This window comes from Calliopsis andreniformis, chromosome 5, assembly GCF_051401765.1.
Source record: "Calliopsis andreniformis isolate RMS-2024a chromosome 5, iyCalAndr_principal, whole genome shotgun sequence".
Taxonomy (NCBI): Eukaryota; Metazoa; Arthropoda; class Insecta; order Hymenoptera; family Andrenidae; genus Calliopsis; species Calliopsis andreniformis.
Window position 1 is genome coordinate 6,336,643 of NC_135066.1, and position 24,188 is coordinate 6,360,830.

Sequence of the window (24,188 nt, forward strand, 5' to 3'; positions counted from 1 at the left end):
TCTTGGAACTATCACAGCCGAGAAAAATGTAGCGTGAGATAGTTTGCATGAACGCATTACTATCACAGAAGAAGGATACACAGTATTTGCTTTTATAGAGCGAATTTGTGTTTGAATTCAATTCTCGTCGGCACGTAAATGTCGACTTCTTTTATTAAGATTGCAGTTTTATAGCTATAAAAGAACAACGATGGTGAAACGGACGTAAGGTTATCGTTTTTACCACGTGCTGATGTAGCGTCTCGTGGATTTCGCAAATGGGTAGGCGACCAGCAAGAGGAGACATTCCCGTGATCCTTGATATCGTTTATTGGCCCAGAGATCACTAGGAAGGGAGTCCAACGACTGCACTAGTCGTTTACAGCTGTAATCGCGGTATTAGAAATTCGTCACGTCCTACACTTTGCATTTAGTGGCGAACAAGTTTTGATTTTTGTTACTCTTCATCCCTAAAATCCATATGCTTTCAACGATAACAAGTTATAGAAACATATTACTTATATAACAAAATTAAAAATAAATTTATTATATAACAGTGTTCTGTTCATAGTGTAAACGTAGCTTAAAACAGCGTATATTTTCGTTCAGTATATTATAACTTATAATATATATGAAAATCATCAAAATTAACTGAGGCACAATTTTCCCCGTAATTATTGCTTGGTCTTTGTGAGTTACCTACTGTGTGTTCCCTTTAATTTCAGTTTTCTGCGAAAGTATTGTTTTCTGAAGATACATGTTTCAATGATAACATTTTATCCTGTCTTTCACGCAGATCGGCACGTGAGATATTGTTTCAAACCCGACTCTGCTTTATTGAAATACAATTATACGCCATATCTGGGCACGTTCATTCGTCATCATTATCAGTTTCCATGCGATGCGCGGCTTTGTCGTCGATCAAACAGCAGTAAGCGATTTAATACAGGGAGTGCGATCTGCAAATGCGTGACGATTATTGTCTACTCTATTGCATATAGTACAACGAAAATAAAATATATCTGTATAGTCGTCGCTGTATGGGAGGAAGTGCCAAATGATTAAAAGAAGCAAAATTTATGGTCCCCAATCCTGAAAGGTTTAACGTTGATAAAGCCATTGATTAATTTTATCGTTGACAAATTTAATCCCAATATTTGTATGTAAGTATTGAAAATTTAATTGTCTCTAATTTTGTAATACTTTCAACTGATGACAAGTCGTTTAAACTGACTTCATACTATTGTATAACAAATTTGATTATAACTTTGTTGCATAATAGACTTCTATAATTTGTTTCTGTTCTAACTTTTCAATTTCATGGGAACTCAATGGGGAATCAAGGGAATCAAACTTGTAGGTTGCAGTGAACATTCGAAATATATGTACAAGTTCAATTTTCTCTTTTACGAATAGAGAAACTGAGATCGTTTGCCTGTTTTGCCATTTTTCTTCATAATTTCAGCACAAAAATTCTCATTTCCCGTCAACAACCTGTTAAAAGCTAATACGTAACGCTGATTTCTATTGATCTATGATTCTGCACATATCATAAACAGTAGAAAAATATTACTTTAGTCTACAAAATACGAAGAGTTAACTATTATCCTCATGATTCAACGAAGAATAACAGCACTGATTAAGCTCTTTAAGTTATCGAACTATTTAAGTGCTCAAACCAAAAACTTCGACACGTAGCATGAATTGAAACATTCAGCAGAAGTACTTTTAGACTGGACACATAATAAACCTCTCTGAAAATCACTATTTTCCTCAGTCTTTGAACCAGCGCACCCCTGAATCGAACATGGATACTACGACAGTCAGAATGAAAACGTCACAAGCCCCTTTAATTTCTTATGCTTCCTCATAGGTAGAGTTCTATCGGTGATGCCATGTCAGGGATACACGCTCATCAGCAGTGGAATAGGTACTACCGACGTGTCGGCAGAAATATCGAGCGACTCCACTTCCCGTGATCTGGGTGGTTGTCCCGAGAAGGCTCGAGGACCGACGATTTCGCCCGATCTCTGAAGCGACTCTGGGTCAGGTCACCTGGGTCAATGGCCCCGGCTGTTCGTACCGCGAAAGACCTCGACTTAGCCCCTTCAATCGGCACGTTATGGATGTCGTTGTGCTGCAATTCAACCCTTCGAAACAGCCAACTTTTTAAATACACAGATCGTTTCTTCTGGACCACTTGATGTTTATGCGCGAATTTCAAAGGGTGAATCGAAGGCAAAAAATATGTTAATATTACATGTATTAAATTGTACTGAAAGTATGTTGGAGAGTTGAGGAAACATGATGAGATTTCAAATGTGGACTGTTTGTCTTATAAAGAAAGGTAAATTCAAAGGATTTCGTACTTGTTGTTAAATAAATATATAAATAAATATAATAAAGGAGCAATTGTATAGAAGATAGACAAATATTCTGAACAAAGATTTTCTTGTTTATACGAACTTTTTATTAGATAGTATCGAAGGATGTATTTAGTAGTATAACGAGGTAGTAGAATTATTTCAAAGTCATTTTAACTTATCTAAACCGAGCGTGACTTCGTAATCACGCAACAAGTTCTCACGCAAGTTGCATCTTTAACTGGGGATCTTTTTTATAATACAATTGATAATTTCAAAGGACATTTTCTTCTATCAACTTATTTGTTACTTAGAAAGGTGTTATGTTTCAATCTGCGTATCTTCCAGCTGCATGAAAGCACATTAGTATCACTCGTAAATCTTTACTGTAATTATTATCTCCACTGAAGTAGTGGAACTTCTACTTCATGTTAGCGTTATAAACTGCTATACGTATAGGATGGTCTGTCGATCTGTGAACGATAAGAGCAGTGAACGTGATGGATGAAATGGGTGGAGTGAAAGCTTAATATCCAAATCGTGTGGCTATTGTGAAGTTTCCTCCATGGTATAGCAAGCAGCGATATTACAAGAAAGAATGTCGCATGTGTTATTCAGTGTTATCGTATTCAGTTTTCATCTTTTGATACAATTCAACAACCGTAATTTCCTGTCATCACAAGTACCAATTCCTCTTTTCATACTCTATTCTTGTATTTACAAATCAATGTATAGGGTGTACAACAACAGGTGTCAAACATTTTCAAGGCTGATTCTACAAAGCAAAATGAAAGAAAAATACAAATTAACAAACTTGCGGTGGAGATTTCATTTCATTTCAACTTGGAGTATCCCGTTTTAGTAATAGATACTTATTTGATTGATACTGAAACACATATAGAGGTATGTATCCTCCATGCTATGTTAACTAAAAACTAAACCTGATCTAGCTTATATATTTTCATATTTTTTGTTGCTATTTAAAAATTTTTCTTTTAAATTTCTGCATTGTTGTATACTTCAGCTTCTTTCTGTCCGTCTCGTTCTCTTGTTTTAAACGATTCCGCCGAGAAAAGTTTCTGCTATAGTAGAAATCACCAAGAGATTAAATGAGAGTGGCGAAAAACTTTTGTCTCTCGTCGAAGTACCAGACGCCGTTAATTTTCGGTTTCAATTTTCTAGCCAGGTTGATGCATTATGTTGCTTTCTTGCCCCTCTCGGTCCGATGACAAAGCGGCAGCTCTAAATCATCTGAAATTGCATTTCTTTCGTGCCTGTGTGCCGCCCCCGCCTAACATTGTCATTTTACTTAACGACCCTAGTAGAAGCATTACCCATTTGATATCATTCGAATTGAAGTGAGCAGTATGATCTATGATCATTAGGGAGTTATACTTCTCTGATTTCCATCTAAGGAAGTGGAGAAGATTTCTAGTCGTGAAACGAACACTAGAATTAGACATTGAAACTGAGAATGAGTGTAGTTAACGCCTTGTATGCAAGCTGAGTTATTAAGGGAACAAGTGAAATTATTTAGATTTCTATTGGAATTTTTATTTTTATTAAATACGTAGCAAGTTTGAAAAGTATTTTTTGAATTTTTTCGGATTTCTTAGGCTTAGGAATTGTTAAAACATTGGGCTTAGACTTTTATTCGATAAGTTGACTTTGATAAGAGTCTCAGAATTTTTCTCTTTTCTTATGTAGCTTCAAAAGGTATTCGAACTGTGCTAATTATGTTTCTAGTTAATTGGTAGCTAGATTTCCTACATTAAGAATAGAAACTACAAATTTTAATAATACCTCAATAACATACCAATAAATAGTATTTTCAATTTCATATAGTTTATTGCTGTTAATATAGTATAACAATTATTTATTATTAACGCCAATTATGGAATATTAATTAATAAATATCGTTTATTTTCGATGAACATTGACATTCACCAAATAAACTTGAAGGTATAGAGTAATTGGTTAAAAAGCAATCTCTCTCCATTTTCAAAAAACTTAAAGTTGTCGTTATGGAACATTAATGAATATTGTCATCATGAATATTAACGATCAGAGGTATGAAAAATAACCCATACCATCTCATCGTTCGGCGGTCATACATGTTTCCATATGCTACTGTACAATGTATTGAATTTTCCAGTTAACCGTAATTAGATAAAATTTTGGGTGGAAAAACGAATCCAATATTTATTCATCTAATAAATTTTATTTTAAATAGATTACACAAGAAAGAAGTGACACGAAATTTGATATTCATTAATTGCTTCTATAGAAACTTGAAAATTTAGGTTCTTAAGTGTTTTAACAATATGCACCACTTTAAAAATTTGAAAAGATTCTGGATAAGTACTCGTATGAAGAAGTTTTAACTGCAGAAATAAGAATATAGTTATTTAATTAACTACAATAGAAAAATCACACTTTGTACTATCACAAACTCTATAGTAAAATTAGGGAACTAAATTTGAATAAAAACAGAATTTAGTTTAGTGTCGCATCTTACTTATTTGTTTCATTATAATCTTGTCTCTAGACAAGTGTGAATTTGATAAAACACTAGATAAGGAATTTCAGTGAGGCAGATAATGCGAAAATAAAGATCCCCTGTCGTATTTTCTATTTCGAAGGTATCAGCAATAATATTGTATCATCGATATACCCTCCGAGGTATTATCCTTTGTTCTCTCGGCAACACTTATCGGGTATCTGATATTTTCGGAAAGCGAGCTCCCTCGTCGTGGAACGTTAGCTGGCTTGGAACGAGCTTAACTGAGTTTCTCATCACTTTGACAATGTTATCGCGTTTAATCTGCGTACTATCTGTTTTCTGTTGGCCCTTGATGTTTCACAGTTTTCACGATGAAATTTGAACCTTTCTAATCTGTAATCATAGAATGTATTGTCTTCTCTTCAATCATCTCTTCTTCTAATTTTATAGATGCGCCAAAGGATTCAAAGTTTAAGCGGTTTCTATTCTACCCCTATGAATATTAAGAAACATATTAAATCTTCTGTTTTCAAAAGTTCCGCCTCGTGAAAGGATTTCTCTCAGATAATACGATTACCAGCCCTCAAAAAATCCAAACAATGATCATTCAGCGAAAGTCAGAATTGAGGAAACTGAGCATAGTAATCTTGAAATCGAGACTACAAAGCTATTATCGCAAGAACAGTTTTTCCAGTTGAGAATTGCAGTTCAGTTGCCTATCGTTTCCCCATTACCATAGACGCGATTGATAGCTCGGCTACCTGCGGGGCGCCTTAACATGAACGTCCCAAAGCCCGCAAATAATAATTACGATCGCGTGCGAACCGGTTATTAGCGTGAGTACCGGAAACTACTTCCGTTACTAATGATTATGTTCGTTATTCAAGTACCAGCCATTAACGGTGCCACTTAATCAGTACCACTTTGCGAACACGTTACTGATCCGACGAAACCGAAGCAAGAACTGGTAAAAATAGGAAATCGTAAGGCCACGAGCGTGGAATACTCGCTGCTCTATACAAACACAGGCTGAGCACCATTCAGAGGAATTTGGTGTCATCCAATCCATATTAATCCTGCCAGGAACAAAAATCCTTGCAGCCATGATGGTCAAGTGAAGCCTTTCGAACTCATCCCAATGATTCTGGCATAGGATGCGGGCTAATTCATCCTTGCTTGGTTGCGGTAGCTGCTCGAGGGTGGATAGATATGCTTGGTAAGGGAATATAGGGGTTTCTCCCCTAGGGTATCCCTGAGGCCTATTGGTTGGAACAACATTCACTGTTTTTTTTACAAACGCTAGAGAAACAGTAGCATAGTGTTATGCTACCAAATTGTCCTGAAACGAGGAAATATGAAAATGTAAAAGCCACTTTTTACAGTGAGTTGCAATTGAATGAGGAAGAGCTGATGCGTTTTTTAATAGATGCAATGTGAACGCACATTAACAGCATTTTACGTGCTATATCATGCATATCTTATAGATCACTGGATAATGCCTCTGTACTAAATTCTCGTCAATTTCTTCCTGATGAAAGAAACGAACAAGTGATACTTCGTTGAGACAATGAAAATATGAGATAATTCCAGTTTATTGGTCCCGTGAAGATAGCTACGAGAGCAGGCTTTTAAGAAGGGAAATGAACGAAAGTATAAGCATCAAATTTGTAATTAAGGAGTCGAGTGCTTTCTAAATACGATGATGGGTTCGCGGAATCGGTTACAATAATTAAGAGTATTTTCGAGAGTGAACTCACGCTCGATAGCGCCGCGGAGGGCGGTTTGAAGGGTCATTCTCCGAAAAATACCAGCCTCGCTAGCAAATGCTCGCTGAAGAGGTGGGGTAATAATGCTTCTACGTCCTAGACTACTACTACACTCTATCATTATTATATTTCATAAGGAAAAGTGAATATTCCCCGGTTTTTAGTTTAGTTTATTATCTTGACCAATCTTAGGTCCTTTAATCTGTGGATGTATTAAACTCGTTTATTTCGAGTTGAAACTGAATCAGTACTAGGCCACAGAAAATTGAAATTAAGCCAGTTAGTAACCGAACTGAATCTAAACTGAGTCAGTATAAGATCGAACTAACAGTGAGTCTAAACTGAATCAATATAATTCTGAATTGAGTCAGTACAGTCGAACTGACTCAAAACTGAGATAGTATAAACATCCACTGTAGTTAAACTGTAATTGAATTGTAATTGTCTACCGCTACTTAACTTTTACACAGATTCTGTAATTGAAGCAGCTCAGTTTCATAGAGATTACAGTAATTAATACATTCATTAACAACGTTGTACTAAATTAGAGAGAAAACAATATTTGAATTGTTGGGATAGAAATTCTTAACTGTTACAATAGTTATACGAAGATGGTTGCTAGAAAAATTCAATTAACAAAGTGGCTCTAATGATAGCGAGTGAAGTAAAAAGGGAGCAGGAGCATAAATAACATAAAAATATGTAAAAGAGTGCCCCCGTCGGTCGCGTTCCAGTTACATTTTTCCACAGTTCCGGTTGGCAGAAATTCTAAAGACACTTATTTCGTGAGCTTTAGGCGCTCTTTCTTGCAACAATGGCCGCACTTTGTGCAAGGCCCAGCGCGACAACTTGACCCATTTACCGTTCTTTTCTTCCCATTATAGCAAGAGTGTTTCTGCCCTACGTACGTCGTTCACGCTGATAATGCGTGTAACGCGAAAGTAAGATACGATCGTCATTTCAGAATGGTTAAATCTGCATTGAAAATGAAGATTACCATATAAGTGTATTTGCTCTACCGTTCAGTACTACTGAGGGCGAGTAAGATCAAATGTAAAGGGTTGGTATGTAGGTGCGATAGTTAGATCATTTTCACCTCTAGAGTAACACGCAAATCGTGCTTGGAATAGAATTCTTCTCTTACTGTTAAATTGTATCAGCATGATGAACTCTCCTCTCTTCACTTTCTTTTATTTGATATTTCTAATCATTCTATGAAGTATACATTAACTTCCTGTAAAAGTGAATTAGTTCTCTGTAGTGAACTCTGGACATGTTAACTATAGAATTTCCTTCGAGTCATGCAATTTCTAAAAAGTGACCTAACCCAAAAGGGAAATCAATTCTCGTCTACGTTCAAGCTGAATGTCCTGTCAAAGGGACTATTTACCTTTTCTAAAGATTTTTTACAGAATTACATGTATTGGTTTTCTGCAATCGCTCTTCTCGGTTGTCAGTAACGTTATCAACTACTCACAATTCGTCTCGAAACAAGGTTGCTTAGGATCAGTTATGAAATTACGAAACATAAATGTCTGTTTCTAAAATCAGTTTACGCACTGGTAACTTAAATCTGTCTTCTCACGTACGAAGGAGATAAAGTAAAGAAACGTGAGTGTACTATCAAGTGTGTATCGAGACAACACTGCATAGCTCTCTGTCTCTGCTGCGAAGAATCCCTTGAAAGAATGTCGAGCCATGAAACCAGTGAGTCATGAATAGATGAGGCGTAGATAAAATTGAAAAGTTCGCCCCTGCACAGAGATCCTGTACACACCCTGTGTCGCCATTTTCGGCTACTCGAGCTTTCGTTAGAGGAAGTAGCTCACAGTTCCTTCTCTTTGCGATGCCTCATAAGCACCGTGTGCTTAAAACCTGGACATTCAACCATGGAAACGCTCCAGCGACGCAATTTTCGATCTGACTAAGCGAAAAGGGTCTTGTTAGCACTTTGGGGTACGTGATTCCGTGTCGTGGGAATTTTTAACGATCTCTGTGCGATTCTTGTTAAAAGAGACGTGATAAGGACAAGGGACAGTGGCAGTTGCGTTAAAATTTGCCGAGAAAAGTGGTTCTCTGAATGCTCTCTTTTCTAGGCTAAACGCACTTTTTAGTATAAAATTAGCCAAAAAGTGTGCGAAGGCTTATATTTGAAAATAAGAGGACATATATATGTTGAGTCGAAATAAGCTTCATTTGTTCGGCTGTTGCTTAAAACATGAGAAGATATTACCATGAAATAGAATAGGAAAGGGAAAATAGAAAATTTATAAATACAGACGTAACTCCTAGGACTAAACTTGATTTCTATCACTTTAAACTTATTGTAAACTATGCCAATTTTATATTGAAGCTCATAATAATTTATTGTAAATTTTCCAGGCAACCTTCACCAGGATCGGGTACAACAGGAACATCGACAGTGTCCTCGAATGGTCCAGATGGAGAAACTGGGCAAAGTATTAGCTTGTACCCTGTGGGCAGTACAGGCCCAGTGTCGACTGACCCATCGACGACCACGCCTATTACAACGACGGTGACAATGTCCCTAGTGACTCCTGGGACAGTTGCTGGTGCAGGGTCAGGGCCCAGCATCACCAGGAGCGTGTCAGCACCCACTGCGCCGAGACCAGTTGTTCAAGTGACCAGTACTGCCAGTACCCCTGGGTCTCAGAGGCCCAGGTTAAGGAGGAACATGAGTCGGACTGAGGCTCTCAGGAAGTGAGTTCATTTTTACACTTTCTAATTTCATAATACAGTAAGATTTAAATAAAGTTAACACCAAATTCAATATCGAAATACCCTCTAAGCATATTCAATATTGAAACGTACTCTAAGGTAGCGAATCACGCTCAACCATTACCACCGATCGATAGCCACCGACTAAATTTCTAAACAAATATTATAATTTTATATATCTTTTAAATTTTATACTTGATGACATTCGAATTTTGTTCACCTTTCAAAGTGGAGAGGTGAAAGAAGCATATAATTACATATGCTCTTTTCACTGTCTATATTTTGTATATGTTACTAACAAGAAGAATTTGAGAAATATATGAAAACTTCTTCCACCTTTCGTAAGAATAGAATTTCTGACGTCGTTTCATGATTCATTCTACGTAGACCAACGAGATTATTATAAGTTTTCTGTTATTGTTCAGTCAGTCTATGAATTCGAAAGGCAGCCAATGCAATGTCCCTTCGTCTTAACTTTCCGATGACATAATACGAACGAAAATGTGCCATGGAGGGAATCCGTTGAGCGAGTAACTCGAACGGTACTTTATTTTCTGTTTCAGCTACATCAAACGCGAAACGGCACAATTCTTCGGCGTGGACGAGGAGTCGGAGGCGGTGGAAAGACAAAGATGGCTGGATCGAAGACGGAGAATGGCATCGAGGAAATACGGTGCCCTTGTTCCGGAACACAGACCACCGGATCCTGATATTACAAGAGACGTGCCAGATACCACGGATGTGCCGGAGGTAAGTTCGTTGATTATTAACCTTTCGTGCTGGGTGAGCGAGCATTTGGCAAATTTCAATGGGCAGTTGCTCTTACAAATTTTCTTTCAGTTTCTGACGATCACATTTTTTAATCGATACAATAACATTCTGTCAAATTCAATTTGCAGACAGGGGTTTCAATTGAAATTAATTAAAATCATCCCTAGGCATCGCTTTTTTGAGTTTGCAACATTCTTAAATCAATATTTTGGTATCGTTTCAGTTTAGGTATTGGTAATGTTGTTACGTAGGTAATGAAAGAGTCGTAAGACATTCGTTAATAGTTTCAGTTCCTCTGACATTTGAATATTTATGCTATATTTGAAAAATTTGTTGTTCGAAAGTAACTACAACAGTATTAAGCGATTATTCTGTTAAATCCAAATTATACGCGAGTATTTCTCGCTGAAATTAATTAGAGTCGTCTCTCCAGGGTGTAACATTGAGAAGATGGCAGCAACCAGTGAGACGGAAAGATTCGGTGGCTAGAATGACACTTGCAGGTCTCCACTACGTCGTCGAGGTAAGTCTTCCATTTATTCGTCACTAAATTAATTTCCAGGTATCATTTTTAGAATTGTGTTATTTTTCCTCAAATTTAAACACAAATTAAAAAGTAGAAACTCTCGCGCTATCAAAAACAATTTTCACTACCTTTAATATAGTAGTAAATATTACATATTTTTTCGTGAGTTCACGTACATCTAGTCAAATATACCCACAGTACATATTTATCGTCAAATAATACTACATCTAAAATTGCGCTATTTACCGTCCAATTAAAACACAAATTAAAAAAGAGACTCTCGCGCTATAAAAAGTAGTCTTATGTCGTGTACCTTTGAAACAAACACTTCATAGTAAACATTAAATATAATTATAAATGAATATTCAAACGTGTCGCAGAATAAAATTTGTTTTCTTTCATTTTGCATTATGTCATCGCCGATATAATTCAAAGCGAAATGACAAGTTAATTAATTAGTATTTTATCATCGTCCAGTGATACTCTGTTGAATCGCGAGACGAGGATAAGCTTGCTTCGAGTTAAGTCACACGGTTCTACGGAAGTCTGTACGATCATTAAGCTAACGAGGTAGCGGCAACTCCCTTCCGGTTTTCGGGTATCGTCGCGTATCGGGGTGGCTTTGATATCCGGCGAAGTTGCGCCGGTAAGTTACTAATTTCGAATGGTGCGTCAATTATTAGATACCACCAACCTGCGTTCACTCCAAATTACATAGAATCTCCAGGTAACCATGCATCTAATTTAATATCATCGTTCTTTGTAGCACTTAAGTTATAACTGAACTTATAACATCGATTATTAACTGAACTATTACGAAATTATTCAAGGGACTTCGCTTAGCTGAAGATTTTCTGTTATAATGTAATTTGGAACAAGTTTTGTGGAACATGATTTTGAGTTGCGCATCTCTGAAATTTTGATAATTTTGTAACGAGTAGTTTCGAACGTGCAAACTTTTAACGAAGGGTGATCACTTGTTTAAAATACTGGATTTGCGTATAAGAGTTTGAATTAGTAGAATTTGAGTTTGTATAAGTCGTCGAGTAATTTTTTAAGATATTTCACCGTTTATTACAATCGTAAAGAAAGTAGACAAGTTTCCATTGAGTGAAACAATCTCGTACTTCCATAACTTCTCGCAGGATTCTGCTGAATTTTCCATCTCTGGAGCTAGCTCGAAGTTATCTCGTGTCTTCTTAGTTAATTAGTTTTTTGACTTTGTTTCGAATTCCATCCTAGATGCTCTCACGGCGATATGAAAGGACGTGCCTTCAGGGTAGCAGTCGAATAAATGGAACTCTTGATAATTAACAGAAGCGCTGAAAACGAGAAATCTAATTTTTCCCTTCGGGTAGATGTTACTGGAATTATTCTATATAATTTAGTAAAACTATATTGCTAGTTTCTGCACAAATGTATAGGTGCATAGTTATTTAAATAATATCTTTCGAGAATGAACATTTCATCAGAAAAAATCGAATTCACCTGTGCAATTCTATAATTTTGACAGATTCATTAGTCATATTTTGAGATCTTTGGAGTTACTAGATTCACAACATATATTCATTATTATCAGAGTCTGTGGCCTTTGACAACAATGGATTCACAACTTTCAACATGTTTTTTAATAGGTATTTTAAATATCATCTGAGTAAACTCCGTGTTTTTTCTCATATAAAATTCAGTTTATTTATACTGACTGTTTCTAAGTGATTAAGCTCCAAGAACATTTAGATGTATTCTTTAGCGTCTTAGACATTTTTTGCCATTTTGTTTTAATTTATTATTTTTCAATAAATGCCATCAGACACTGTGTCGATTAATTACGTTCATGAAAGTTAGAGAGTAGTATTTCCTATTTTATTTTTGAAGTTGTTTTCAACGAGCAAATCTCGTGTCCGACTTTTAAGGCGAAATAACACTGCTGTCGTTTTACGTCGCGCTGTGAGCATAAGCCAAGAGCGGACAGGCGAAGAAAGTAAATTTAGACTAGAAACAAAAGACAACACGTAGACTCTGTTTGACAGTTCCCTTCGGCAGATTCTTTTGCACGTCTGTTCGTTGCAGTTTTTTCCCAGATACAGAAGTTACATAGCTTCGAAAAGGACGACTCTAAAGCTTATTACTTTGAATTATTACTACGTATATTTGAAATAAGAAACTTTGAGCTTGCGAGCTTGTTTTAATATTATTGTATCTTGCACCTCAGATGTATTCATATGAAGACCTTACGAAAATCAGAAAAATGGTTTTCTTCTCTGTTGATTTTTCTCAGTTTCTTGACGGCAGCGTTCCTGGCCAATGCAGACGACGTTCAGGTGCATTTCCATGATCCCTTCATCGTGGACCTTTCATGTTTAACCGCAAACATCGCGAAAATTGGAATTCTAATTGAATCGTGCGGAACAATAATCGTTAGCCAGGGACACCGTTTATTCGAGTGACGCGCGATTTCTCGTTCCCGCTGGTCGAATTCCCTCGTTCAGCCCTATTCTCGTTTCGAATTTCAGATAAATCAGACAGAGTCGAGCACGGTAGGAACACACATGAGAGAGGTGCTCGAGAAACGATGGCAGTTGGGCAATTATAGGGTGTTCGCATTGTGTAGCGAAATTAATATCGTATCCTGTAGGGTTGTTTCATTTTAATTATAATTTGGGAATCGAATTCCAGGCAATGCTACGAGTAGATTGATCGAAATTAATAACGTTTTGCAAGGAGAGAACTTGCTTTGTTGTATGATTTTTGAAAATAGATTGATTATTTCAATTATGTTTATTATTATTATTAATTTTTCTTTTATAAATTGTTTAATTATTTAAGAATTAATATTTCTTATATTACATTAGCGATTAATTGGTTACGATACTAAACCTTGTTGTACATCGTTAACTCGAATTCTTCAAATTTTAATTTATGCTGGTGTCCATGATTCTTAGACTTGCGCACAGTGATTCGCGAATTTTTTGACGAAGGATTATTGAACTTAGAAACTAGTGATAAGCCAGATGAAAGAAAACATACTATATTAATTTTCACAATTAATGAGTATTTCGAATTCAGATGAAGGAATCTGAAAATCACTATATTCGTTTAGTTTTGTCATCATTAATTTAGAATAGTCGCTTAATATAATAAGAATGTATCATTCTTTCGAAATTTAAAAGTTTGCATCTTATATTTATAATTAAGTATTGTCTGCTAGCCAAAATCCATTTGGTTTTCCAAATTCGTTTACTTTATAATTCATTGTTCAATATTTACATCTAATGAAAGCAGGGATAATAAGAACAATGAACAGATAATAAAGAGTGACGTGGAGCCGTCAGATCAAAGCGAACTGACAGAATGTCATTATGATAGGGGCGTATTCGAATGTAGGAACAATACCTAAATCCTGACAGGGATTAATTCCCTTCCTACCTGTCAAAATTACAATGTCGAGTCTACATTCATTTAGTCTTTATGCCGCTTGTTCCCTAACAAATAATCTCGTAATTAGATGAAAATTTGATATTCGTAACTCGATGTTATCTCGTTTTCTCTCTACCTGTTGTTGACTCTGAACATTCTGAAGAGGGTTTAACAATAAAAGAAATTCTTTCACGTTGTTCTCTTTGAAATATTCATAAAGCCAACGTAAATCCTACACTTTCTCGAATTTTTCTTGTAATTCGTATCATACTAGTTGTAAGCTATGGTCACTCATAGATCAAGTAGAGAATTCCAGGAATAGAATTTTAAAGAAATGAAAGGAAAGTATGAAGAGATTTCAAGAATTTGGAAATGAAGCTTTTGAATAGTTAGAAGTTCGAGAGTTTGAATATTTGAATATTTTAATGTTCAAAGTTCAAAAATTGAAGACATTGAAAATTGATATTTTAAGTATTGAAGATTTGAGAATTTTGTGAGAAACTCTATTATATGGTAGAGTTTTGAAATAGCACATCTTCTGAAACTACAATGATGAGAAAGGTGCAGAGGGCCGTTACTGAGACTGTTTCAGCCGATAGTTGGACTAAGTGGCAAGTTTTGAAATACAGCCGGCGGAGTAGTCTGTATAACTTTAGTAGACCGAACTTCCGCTGGACATCGTTCTGTACAATCACGGAAACTGCGTACGTGTGTACATGCTTCCTCTGTTTGCAGCGAAGAAAATCGAATCTTGTGGCTGTAGCTCGCTCGCTAATATTTGAATTTCGCGCATTATTCCTGTGCAAGGCGATCTTGTTTGCTTCCTGAACGAGGATTAGGTGTTCAACCATTGGATTAAACGTTACGAAGGACATGAGTTAGTGCAAAAGTTTTAATACATTCCTTGTTAAGATCTGATTTAAAAATAACGCTTTCTTGGAAAGTAGAAGTTTATTCAAACACAGGATACTCTTAACATGAATTTGAGTCGATATAAAAAAATACCTATCGAATATTTTCGGCTGCTCTGTAAACCTGGCAAGTTTCATAAAAATAGAAAATTATCGCCTCAGGTTGTTTCCTTGCCAGTATTGCGTATATTTTACAATATATTGTTACAAGATCTTGTTAGTAGACCTACGTGTATACGTGCTTGTTTCGAACATGTTGCCCGTGTTCTCCGTTTTACAGTAATGAAAGTATAAATATTCAGAAACGGTTGGTGCGCCACGGCAAATCGATATACTTCATTACGATATCTCACGTTGAGTCCAGCCCAGTTGATGCCACGCACGTAATGCGTGGAGACACGAGTCGAGATATTGGCTATGTCTATCGCAGTCGCATGCATTTAAATCGTCGAAATTATGGTATCGAATGGAAAGTGAAATACGAACAGTCTGCAGAATATTGAAATTGTGTTTTGTACAGGGTAACAGAAAGAGCAAGATTGTTTTTAATCTTGAAGCTACAGGCAATTACAGAAAATCAGATTTTTAGAGATATTAATACTAATATTAGACTATTGATATTAATACTGATTCTGGCATCATGGAAATAAATATTAATATTTGTAAGTGTTAACACTTTGTGTGGTCCACGATAAGATGCCAGTCTGCAGTATCAGTATTAGTATTAACCCTCATGTTCCAGTAACGAAGTCTTTAGAGACCCCGGGTCACGAAAGACCCCATTACCAGCCGCGAGCTATCATACTCCAAGGTTTAATACCATTGTTACACGTAATGTGTTAATAAATTTCTAAATACACACGATCGAATGGATCGCACGTCCACAAGAAAATCATCACAAGTCAAGGACTTTCAATTTACATTTGACTACGCGGAGTATCTTCTAATGAATAGATTTTCCATTATTTTACACTTGAAATAACAAATTTTTGAGTAAATTTCGGCTAACATATGCACATCTCATAATGCTGTAATTGAGTAATTTTGCAAATAGGAATTTTCTTGCATTTTATTTCGAGACATTTTCATTTTCGACATGTGACAATAAGTCCAGTGTTTGACTTGCAATTGCCATAAAGAGTTTGAGTCACTTAATCAGACACAATTACTAATTACCTTGGAAACTTGTCAGCTTTGTTGACAAAAGTTTCAGGTCCTGTTATGTCACGGTATAAATCAACATTATTTTCATAAAAACGCCCGCTGACCTCCGTTGTGTTTCATTCCGAATTTTTCAAGAGATATTTTCGTTCTACTGAGAGAGCAAAAGAGAAAATGGACTGAGGGTGCGGGAGGGAGTCGGAAAAACCAGTGAAATTTCTCTCATAACGTTGCGTTCTGATTAAGGTAACGCCAATGTTAGTTAATAACGGGTTTATTAGGTTCCCGCTAATAAATGGCGCGCGGTCTCCTTATTACGTCGCAGCGTACCAGCGTGCGATGTAAATTTTAATAAAAACTCGAGCAAACCTCTAAACGTTCATACGCGTGCATGTACTCATATGCATACATATGTGTGGGTGATCGTGCAAGAAACCGCGTGTACAATACAATACGTTGACTGCTATTAATTCCTATGCTTTCAGAAGAATTCATAAAGAACACCCTGTTCTCGTTACCAGGTAAATCCTCTTTAAGATTTAAATCCCTTAATTAAATTGATCCTGCACAGAAAAGGAATACTATCGATTTTCTGAAAAATACTCTTCCGAGGTAACTAGGATAATTAATTGTTTACTGACTGTTAAGTGTTAACTCATTTACTGTTTCGTGAAATAATACACTCACTTACATCGTATGTCATTAAGTTTTGAAGCTTCATATAGTGTGATAACTCCGTGTTTTTAGTGATAGATTTCGTGATTGTGACTGATGATTTCCAAAATACGAATACTACTAGGAAAGATTGGATAAATCGACAGTCTTCAACAATTTAAAGACATTTTGTTTGCTAGCTCAAATTTTGTTGGGAAACCTTTTCTCGATCTAGAACTCGCAGGCTCTTTAAAACTGTAGGTACTTCGTGGCCCGTGTTCATATATCACATATAAGTTTGATAACACTGCTCTATAAGTACCTATCTATATTCTATTTTTCAAAAGTTAACACACTCATGATGTCATTGTATTCAGATAGCAATAATTTTTCAATCTATGCCCTCCTAAGAGACTGCAGATTTATTCACAGAGTTATGAAAGATGTTGACTTAGGAAATAAATTTACAGCGCGATGTAGTGGAACGTGTTGGTTGCTTGAAGTCGAGAGAAGTTTATCCAAAAGTTTTCAAAGCAGCATATTTTTCTGTACCATTTCACAACTGGTTTGTTTTATAGCAAGCAATTTACATGACTTCAATTTGTCATCACAGAAAATGTGGTTGCTGATTACGTTCTCAGAGAACAAATTCTTTCAAATTGAGTAATCAGCGCTGAAATTTAAATTATCAATCCTAGCAACAATATCATTTTTTAAATACTTTGCAACAATATACCTTTGAAAATACCAAGGTGACTGCAAAATTAACTCTTTAACAGTTTTTCAACTAATAAGAATAAAATAAGAAATAAAACATGTTTTTTGTATTTGTTACGTTGTATCGAAGTATTTTAAAAAATAAAAAAGAACACATTTTTGTAGCAAAGTTTTCAGTTTTATTAAAGTGTTAAATCCCTTAGGGAAAACATTCTAGCACCAATCGCTGAGCCATGAAATTCGCAAAAAGTATAACAATGCTCAAGGAAAATCGCTGAAGCACCGATTACGCTATTCGGCATTGCGATATAGTTGTAAAGTAAATGTTTTTCGATGTAGGTACGCGGGACACATAGATTAAGTGGAGTTCAACAATAGAGCTCAACTGTGCTTGGAGAACGCTTTTCGAAGCAGTATTGTATAATTGAAAGCAAACACGGGCAAACGATCAATAGAGTAATTAAACTCCGAAATGAATAATTAGGTGCGCGCTGTATTACGACCACTCAGAAAGTGCAGTGTTCGATCGCTTCGAAATTTATAGAAAAGACTACATGTTGCGAGGCAAATTTATAGAGATTTACGATTCTCTGATGAGAGAATGTTCCCCAATTATTTTGCAATTTTTCTACACTACTGCGTGCCAACTGCTTCGACAGGCTTTTTTAATACATTAGTCGTTGTCGGCGTAAATTTACGTTCTTTCAAAATTTCTAATTAATTGCTGCCGATGTACTTTATCGTTATTTTGAAATTTGTAATTACTCGCTACTGTCGTAGTTTTATGTTATTTTAAACTTCATAGATATAGATTTTTGGAAATTGTGCACGATATCTAATTAACAACAAGATTCTAGCGTTAAACTGTGAGCTATGAAAAAGATAATGCTGCAATAACGAAGATTTTTGCAGTTTGGCCGCTTTGTTGTGTTTCATTTTCTAAAAATATAGCTAATTTCCGATATTAGGCGCTGTTCAGTGCTAGAGGACTCCTTCTACATCATATAATTTTGCCCCTTAATCACATGAACGTGCATCTCAATGTACATTCGTCGATCGGTCGTTAGATCATAACGAGGGAACACTGTACACCCGTGTTTGAAGTTTTGGATTGAACGAATTCGTTAACGCAGAAAGAGCGCACGAGAAAGAGCTCGAAAATATACGAAAGCTTTTCCAAACGAGTTGGTAGCTCGAATCTGGCCGAATAGAATTCAATTTCACAGCTGACACATCGAAATTAACATTCTCCATGTTTATCTCACCGTACCACGCCTGTCTAATGAGGTTTTATATTGTCACGAGATCGATACTCTATCGTTAATTGCCTTAGCGACCAGCCCTTGTTTGCAATTAACGGGTACCGTATTTTGGAGGGTCATGCACTGAATAAAAAAAAAAAAAAAGTTGTTCTCCATTCATTAGTTCGATCCGTCAGGAAGAATGAATAGTTACTCGCGGACAGAATTTTTTGGCGACAATAATAAATTCTAACAGAAGGGAGAAAAGGGAAACGACGAATATTGGGGACGTCGTTTGCTTCTGTGGTCATTTTTCTTTCATTCTTTTTCAATTGAAAATTTCAAATTTTTGAAATTTCAAATTCAAATAATATAGACTCACTGCGAAGTGGTTTCATTGGTAGCGAATGAAAATACGACATCAGAATTTATATGTGAATATTGCTAGCTACGAGTTCCTACACTGTTAACGATGTCAGATTTCATTTTTGAATATTTGAATATTTGAATGCTACAGCTTATTGCGCCGAGACAGTTTGTCCCACATAAAAAGAAACAATTGAAAATATGTCCAGTATCATTTCTGTTGCGAGAATATTATAAGAAACTTAATAATACTATTTTTTGTTTTAATTTAATAAAACTCAGGAATTTTTAATATTTGCATAGTAATGAACGTTTCAGCTAGTGTTACTGGTCTAAACGAGATCTTTTTAAAATCCCTCGCTTGTCGGTGTCAAGCAACACATGTGCTTGGATCCTTTCAAGCGTAATTTTATGACTGACACAAAAGATCAGCTTTGTTGCTATGCGTTGTATCATTTCGAGTCTACTTATTTTAACCTTGAAAGAGGATTAACACATAAAATGATATTGTAATTGCTATTTAGAGTGTGTTACCAAACGAATAACAAAAGTACCAGTAAATCGGTGTCTTGTTGCAGTCCCTAAGGAGGCAACGACCCCGAGAAAGATCGTTAACCGCCCCAGAGTCACGAAGCTTCCCACCAAGCGTAACTGCCTATATGTCAAGGACAGAGGCGGCTTCGTCGCCAGAAAGCAGCCAGGAAGAGGAGAAGTCCTTTTTCGAAAGGCCCCCGCCGCCACCGCCACCACTTCCGCCGCCACCATCGCAGCAATCTCAGTCGCAAATCGAACAGGGCCTCGAGGGACTGACCAAAGACGATGAGGAAGGTGCAAAAGTATCGGACCTGCTGGATTCTGCGGGTGATCGAGAGACGTCCGAAGAATTGGTCAGGTAAGATTTTATGAAATAAACTTAGACTCTAAGGAAACATTCACTGCAGTTCTGTCAGTCTTTGAGAGCCTGGACTTTAGCTAACTTGGATGTTCAAATGTTATGACGTCCTAACCAGTATGTTGGTAATAAAACAGCATTCTTAAAAATTTATAGGTTTGCTTCGCAGAAAGATGAGAGGACAACTGTTGAGGGACAGGTCAGAAGACCTCGTCACATCTCGAGGGACCATTATATTTCAAGGTGAGAATTTATGTTTTAAACTGTTCTACTATCTCACCCAAAACTCTAAAATCACAAAACAGAGAAACCCGTTATCACGCGTAAATCTTAAAGTCTCACTGTCCCTTTTCGATAAACCTAGAAAGCAGAACTCAAAATCAATTCACAGGTTAATTACGAACTGATTGAATCACGATTTACCAGAATTATATTTCTGAAGTCCGATAAAAAGATTAATCCGTGAAAACTTCACACCAAAATTGGGTAACTCTATTATATCAAAACTCGATGTCGGATAATAAATAGAATAATCCACCATCGAGCAAGAAGTGCCATGATTTACAACGAGAAAGAGATTACAGAAAAACGAGTTGGAGCAGGTCGAGGTACGATGCTCCGTTGAGTGAGGGCACCAGGGTGCAGCAGGATGAGGGGGTGACTCTTAGGAGGGATTTGACTGGGGGCACAAGAATTTCTTCGAGTACCATCGACCGAATATTTGATAACAGCAACAGACGGCAGTATGGCATGGGGATCGTTGGCAGGTTCTTCGGGTAAGTCTTCTGTTATATTTCAAGCATTTAACCTTTCCACTAATCAGTAAAAGCATGCAATACAAATCTTTGGTCATATACCTGTCGTACACTAGCACAAACTTACATGTTCAACAAGGCTGAATTGTGTACATAAATATTACACACACATTTACGTTCACAGCATTTTATGATAAAACCATTTTTTAGTAATAATTTATAAAACACCAATACATTTATCTAGATAATGTTTGGAACAGATATTTATATTTGAAAGAAATCATTTTTAGCTGTAAATTAAATTTTTATTGGTATGTACATAACATATCGTATTAGTACTGTGCAACCACAGACAGATTCCTACATTGAAAAATCAGTTATTTCCTATCAGTTTGTTTTGGCATTCAAAACCGCGCGTTTATCAAATATCGGACAATCATCGTATATTGATGCAGCCGTTGTTCCACATCGATGAAGAAATTGATTTTGGAACGGTCACTAAATGAATTTCCATATGAATAATTCTATTAGCCGATACTTTCGGTGGGCCTTGTAAAAATATTCCGACCACCTACAATTTGCCACTGTTTGTATTGCAAATCGAGAGTTAAATTTAAAAAAGGGAAAAGAAGATGTCCACGTCCACTAATACAAAATTGAACGAATGAAATTTCACTTATCCTACGAGAACTATTTTTCTTCTAATTTTGTACTTTCTTTTATGGGAACAGAGTTCTAGAAAATTTCAATTTCTACGAGACATATGTATTTCGATTTTCGAACTTGTCAATCGGATATAAGTGTACAAATTAGACAACTTTTAAGCTTTAGCTTGCAAATTAGTTTCGATCGCCCTATTTCAGCTTCAGTCATTGCAGCTTTTCGTTCTCTGAATTTATCAATCATACATATGCGTTTAATAGGAGACCATAATCGGTAAATGTTTGAGTTTATTTATAATTTATATTATTATTTATAAAATAATTTATAATATTTTTAAATCATCCAATTTGCAAACTTCTACTCATGAAGTTTGATGTTTAACTTTATACATAATATGTTACATTGGTCAGTTAAAGATAGCCTGTCTAATTTCATTTCCTCACTGGATTCTATTTTCTTATTCCTACTTTCCACAGAATGTGATGATAATTGAGCATTATTAAAATAATTTCCCGCAAGCCCCCTATGCTCCGTTTTAACGATCCTGCGAAGGCTTTTATCACGTAGCCGCGACCTAGATATGTAGTATGTACACGTGGCACACAACAGCGAAACACAGACAAGCGCGAAATGTCAGAAATGCAAAAACCGTGACGTACCACGTCTTGGTGCATTGTAGTGTTCCAAAAATATCACACGCCACAGCTTCTGGAATAACAGATTTCGAGACATATTTTTCAACTATATTTAGTGATTCATAATTCTGTATTAAATGACACGAATATTTATTTTTACTAGCACACGTGTATTTATGATTACAGGAGGTCCTTTCGAAAAAGTGTGTCACAGAAGCCGGACGTCCAAAAGCAGCTGGACGATTTCGAAGATCATCGGCCATATTTTACATATTGGATCACCACCGTTCAAGTTCTTATTCTAATAATATCGCTAGTATGCTACGGATTCGGGCCTGTGGGCATGGACCTTAGTCACAGATCAGGATTGGTGAGTTCAGCTCGCTAAATATGATAATTTATCACAGAAAGATAAATCTACCTTTCTCAGTGAAAAATTTGGAAACAATCAGAATATTTTAAAATTACAGGTACATTTTTACGTGACATTAAATATTCACGACTTTTGCTGTCATGATATTGTACAACAGTGCAATAGCATGATGTTTCACTGTCATATCTAGTTTTCACGACGACAAAAGTCATGATGTTTACCATCGTGACCATAAAAGTCTCAATTTCCTACCACGAGAAATCGTACCTTCACTACAGTAGTACACAATTGTCTTAAGTGTTAAAAAGACTTAGAAAACTTGATCGAATTGTTATACTTTGTAGGTTCTCGTGACGAGTCTGTCACTCCAGCAAGTGGACTACCAGGAACCTGCGAATTTCTGGTTCGGTCCAAGAGCCGCGGATTTGATTCATCTGGGGGCAAAATTTGCACCGTGTATGCGTCGCGATATTAAAATCCTGAAGGAGATTGATGTCTGGCGGGAAAGGGAACGCGACACCGCCTGCTGCATCCGGAACGACGATTCTGGCTGCGTGCAATCTAGTAAAGCGGATTGCTCTGTGAGTAGTTTTTCGTTCTCGAGTCAAACAGATGATATTCTATTTCCCACCCCAGCATCCCTGTTTATAATATAATCTTCTGTTTTGCAAACCAACTGGTCCGGGGACTGAGATCAACTGCTACGGTAAATTTCAGTGAAATGAATAGGATACGAGCTTGCCTATTATTATTTACGAGTATTTATTAAACTGGAATTATTCGTTGCATATTATAATTTCACAGAATTTTTAAACACTTTCCTAAATTTCATACTTTTAATAGTTAATGAGATAATTTAGTTTATATTACTTCATAAGTATATTTAAACTGAACATGCTATTTTTATTTTTGCATGCCAATTTTAATGTTATTATACGTAGGTGCCTATGTTCAACTTCGTGAAATATAAAAGTTACGTATTTTTAGGATTGTGTCTTTAGCTTTTCGTCTCCTGTTCTACATATGTATACACTGTTGCTTGTTTCGAACAAAATGACGTAGCATGATTTGGTTTGCAAGTATTATTCCTCGATGGTAGCTTTTGACGAAGTGTATAATGTTGTGAAAAACTTTAGAATACAATATCAACTTGGAAGAAGTGGGGGCCTGGAGACAGTGGACCAGGTGGGCGCATAAGTGGATCAGTTTGCGGGTTGGATCCAAAGTTTTGCGATGCACCAGCAAGTATAGCACCTTACGAGTGGCCTGATGATATCACTAAGTGGCCCATCTGCCGAAAAACTAACTCGTTCAACCAACGCTTCAGGTAACTTCCTTAATCTTCTTTCCTTCAAGTTTTGATGTACACTGGTTGAAATTTCTAATCAGAAAATAGTAATAATATCTCTGCATATTTTTCGAAGTTTTTCCCATTATATGTAGAAACTTGCAAAATGTTTACTAATAGGCGTTAGAAGTTTTATGAGATGATTCTATATGACAAAATAAAATGAAAATCAAAAATGAACAAATTACGTTTAGGTTTCGCTTCCAAATTGTCACTTGTTACACGGTGTCTAAACTGTGTCTGACATTCTACTGACTTACTCTACTGTTCAATGTGTTTGCCTGAAATAAGTCATAAATCAGACACATTTCACTTTCATATTTTTGAACTCTCAAATATTTACAACTTTTAAAATTCTAAATAGTTAAGATATATATCTTAAGATATATTTGAACTCTCAATAACTGT

At 36.1% G+C, this 24,188-nt stretch overlaps 1 protein-coding gene across 1 annotated transcript in view; it reads left to right on the forward strand.

Moving 5' to 3' along the window:
- Rho-5 (rhomboid-5) overlaps positions 1 to 24,188 on the forward strand; it is a 117,452-nt gene that overhangs the window by 88,140 nt on the left and 5,124 nt on the right. Inside the window, exons 5-14 of the mRNA XM_076378256.1 lie at positions 8,994 to 9,332; positions 9,914 to 10,100; positions 10,555 to 10,644; positions 19,693 to 20,006; positions 20,163 to 20,249; positions 20,609 to 20,782; positions 22,246 to 22,429; positions 22,777 to 23,013; positions 23,112 to 23,138; positions 23,569 to 23,759. Coding sequence (XP_076234371.1) covers positions 8,994 to 9,332; positions 9,914 to 10,100; positions 10,555 to 10,644; positions 19,693 to 20,006; positions 20,163 to 20,249; positions 20,609 to 20,782; positions 22,246 to 22,429; positions 22,777 to 23,013; positions 23,112 to 23,138; positions 23,569 to 23,759 — 1,830 coding nt within the window. The remainder of the gene's footprint in view (positions 1 to 8,993; positions 9,333 to 9,913; positions 10,101 to 10,554; positions 10,645 to 19,692; positions 20,007 to 20,162; positions 20,250 to 20,608; positions 20,783 to 22,245; positions 22,430 to 22,776; positions 23,014 to 23,111; positions 23,139 to 23,568; positions 23,760 to 24,188) is intronic.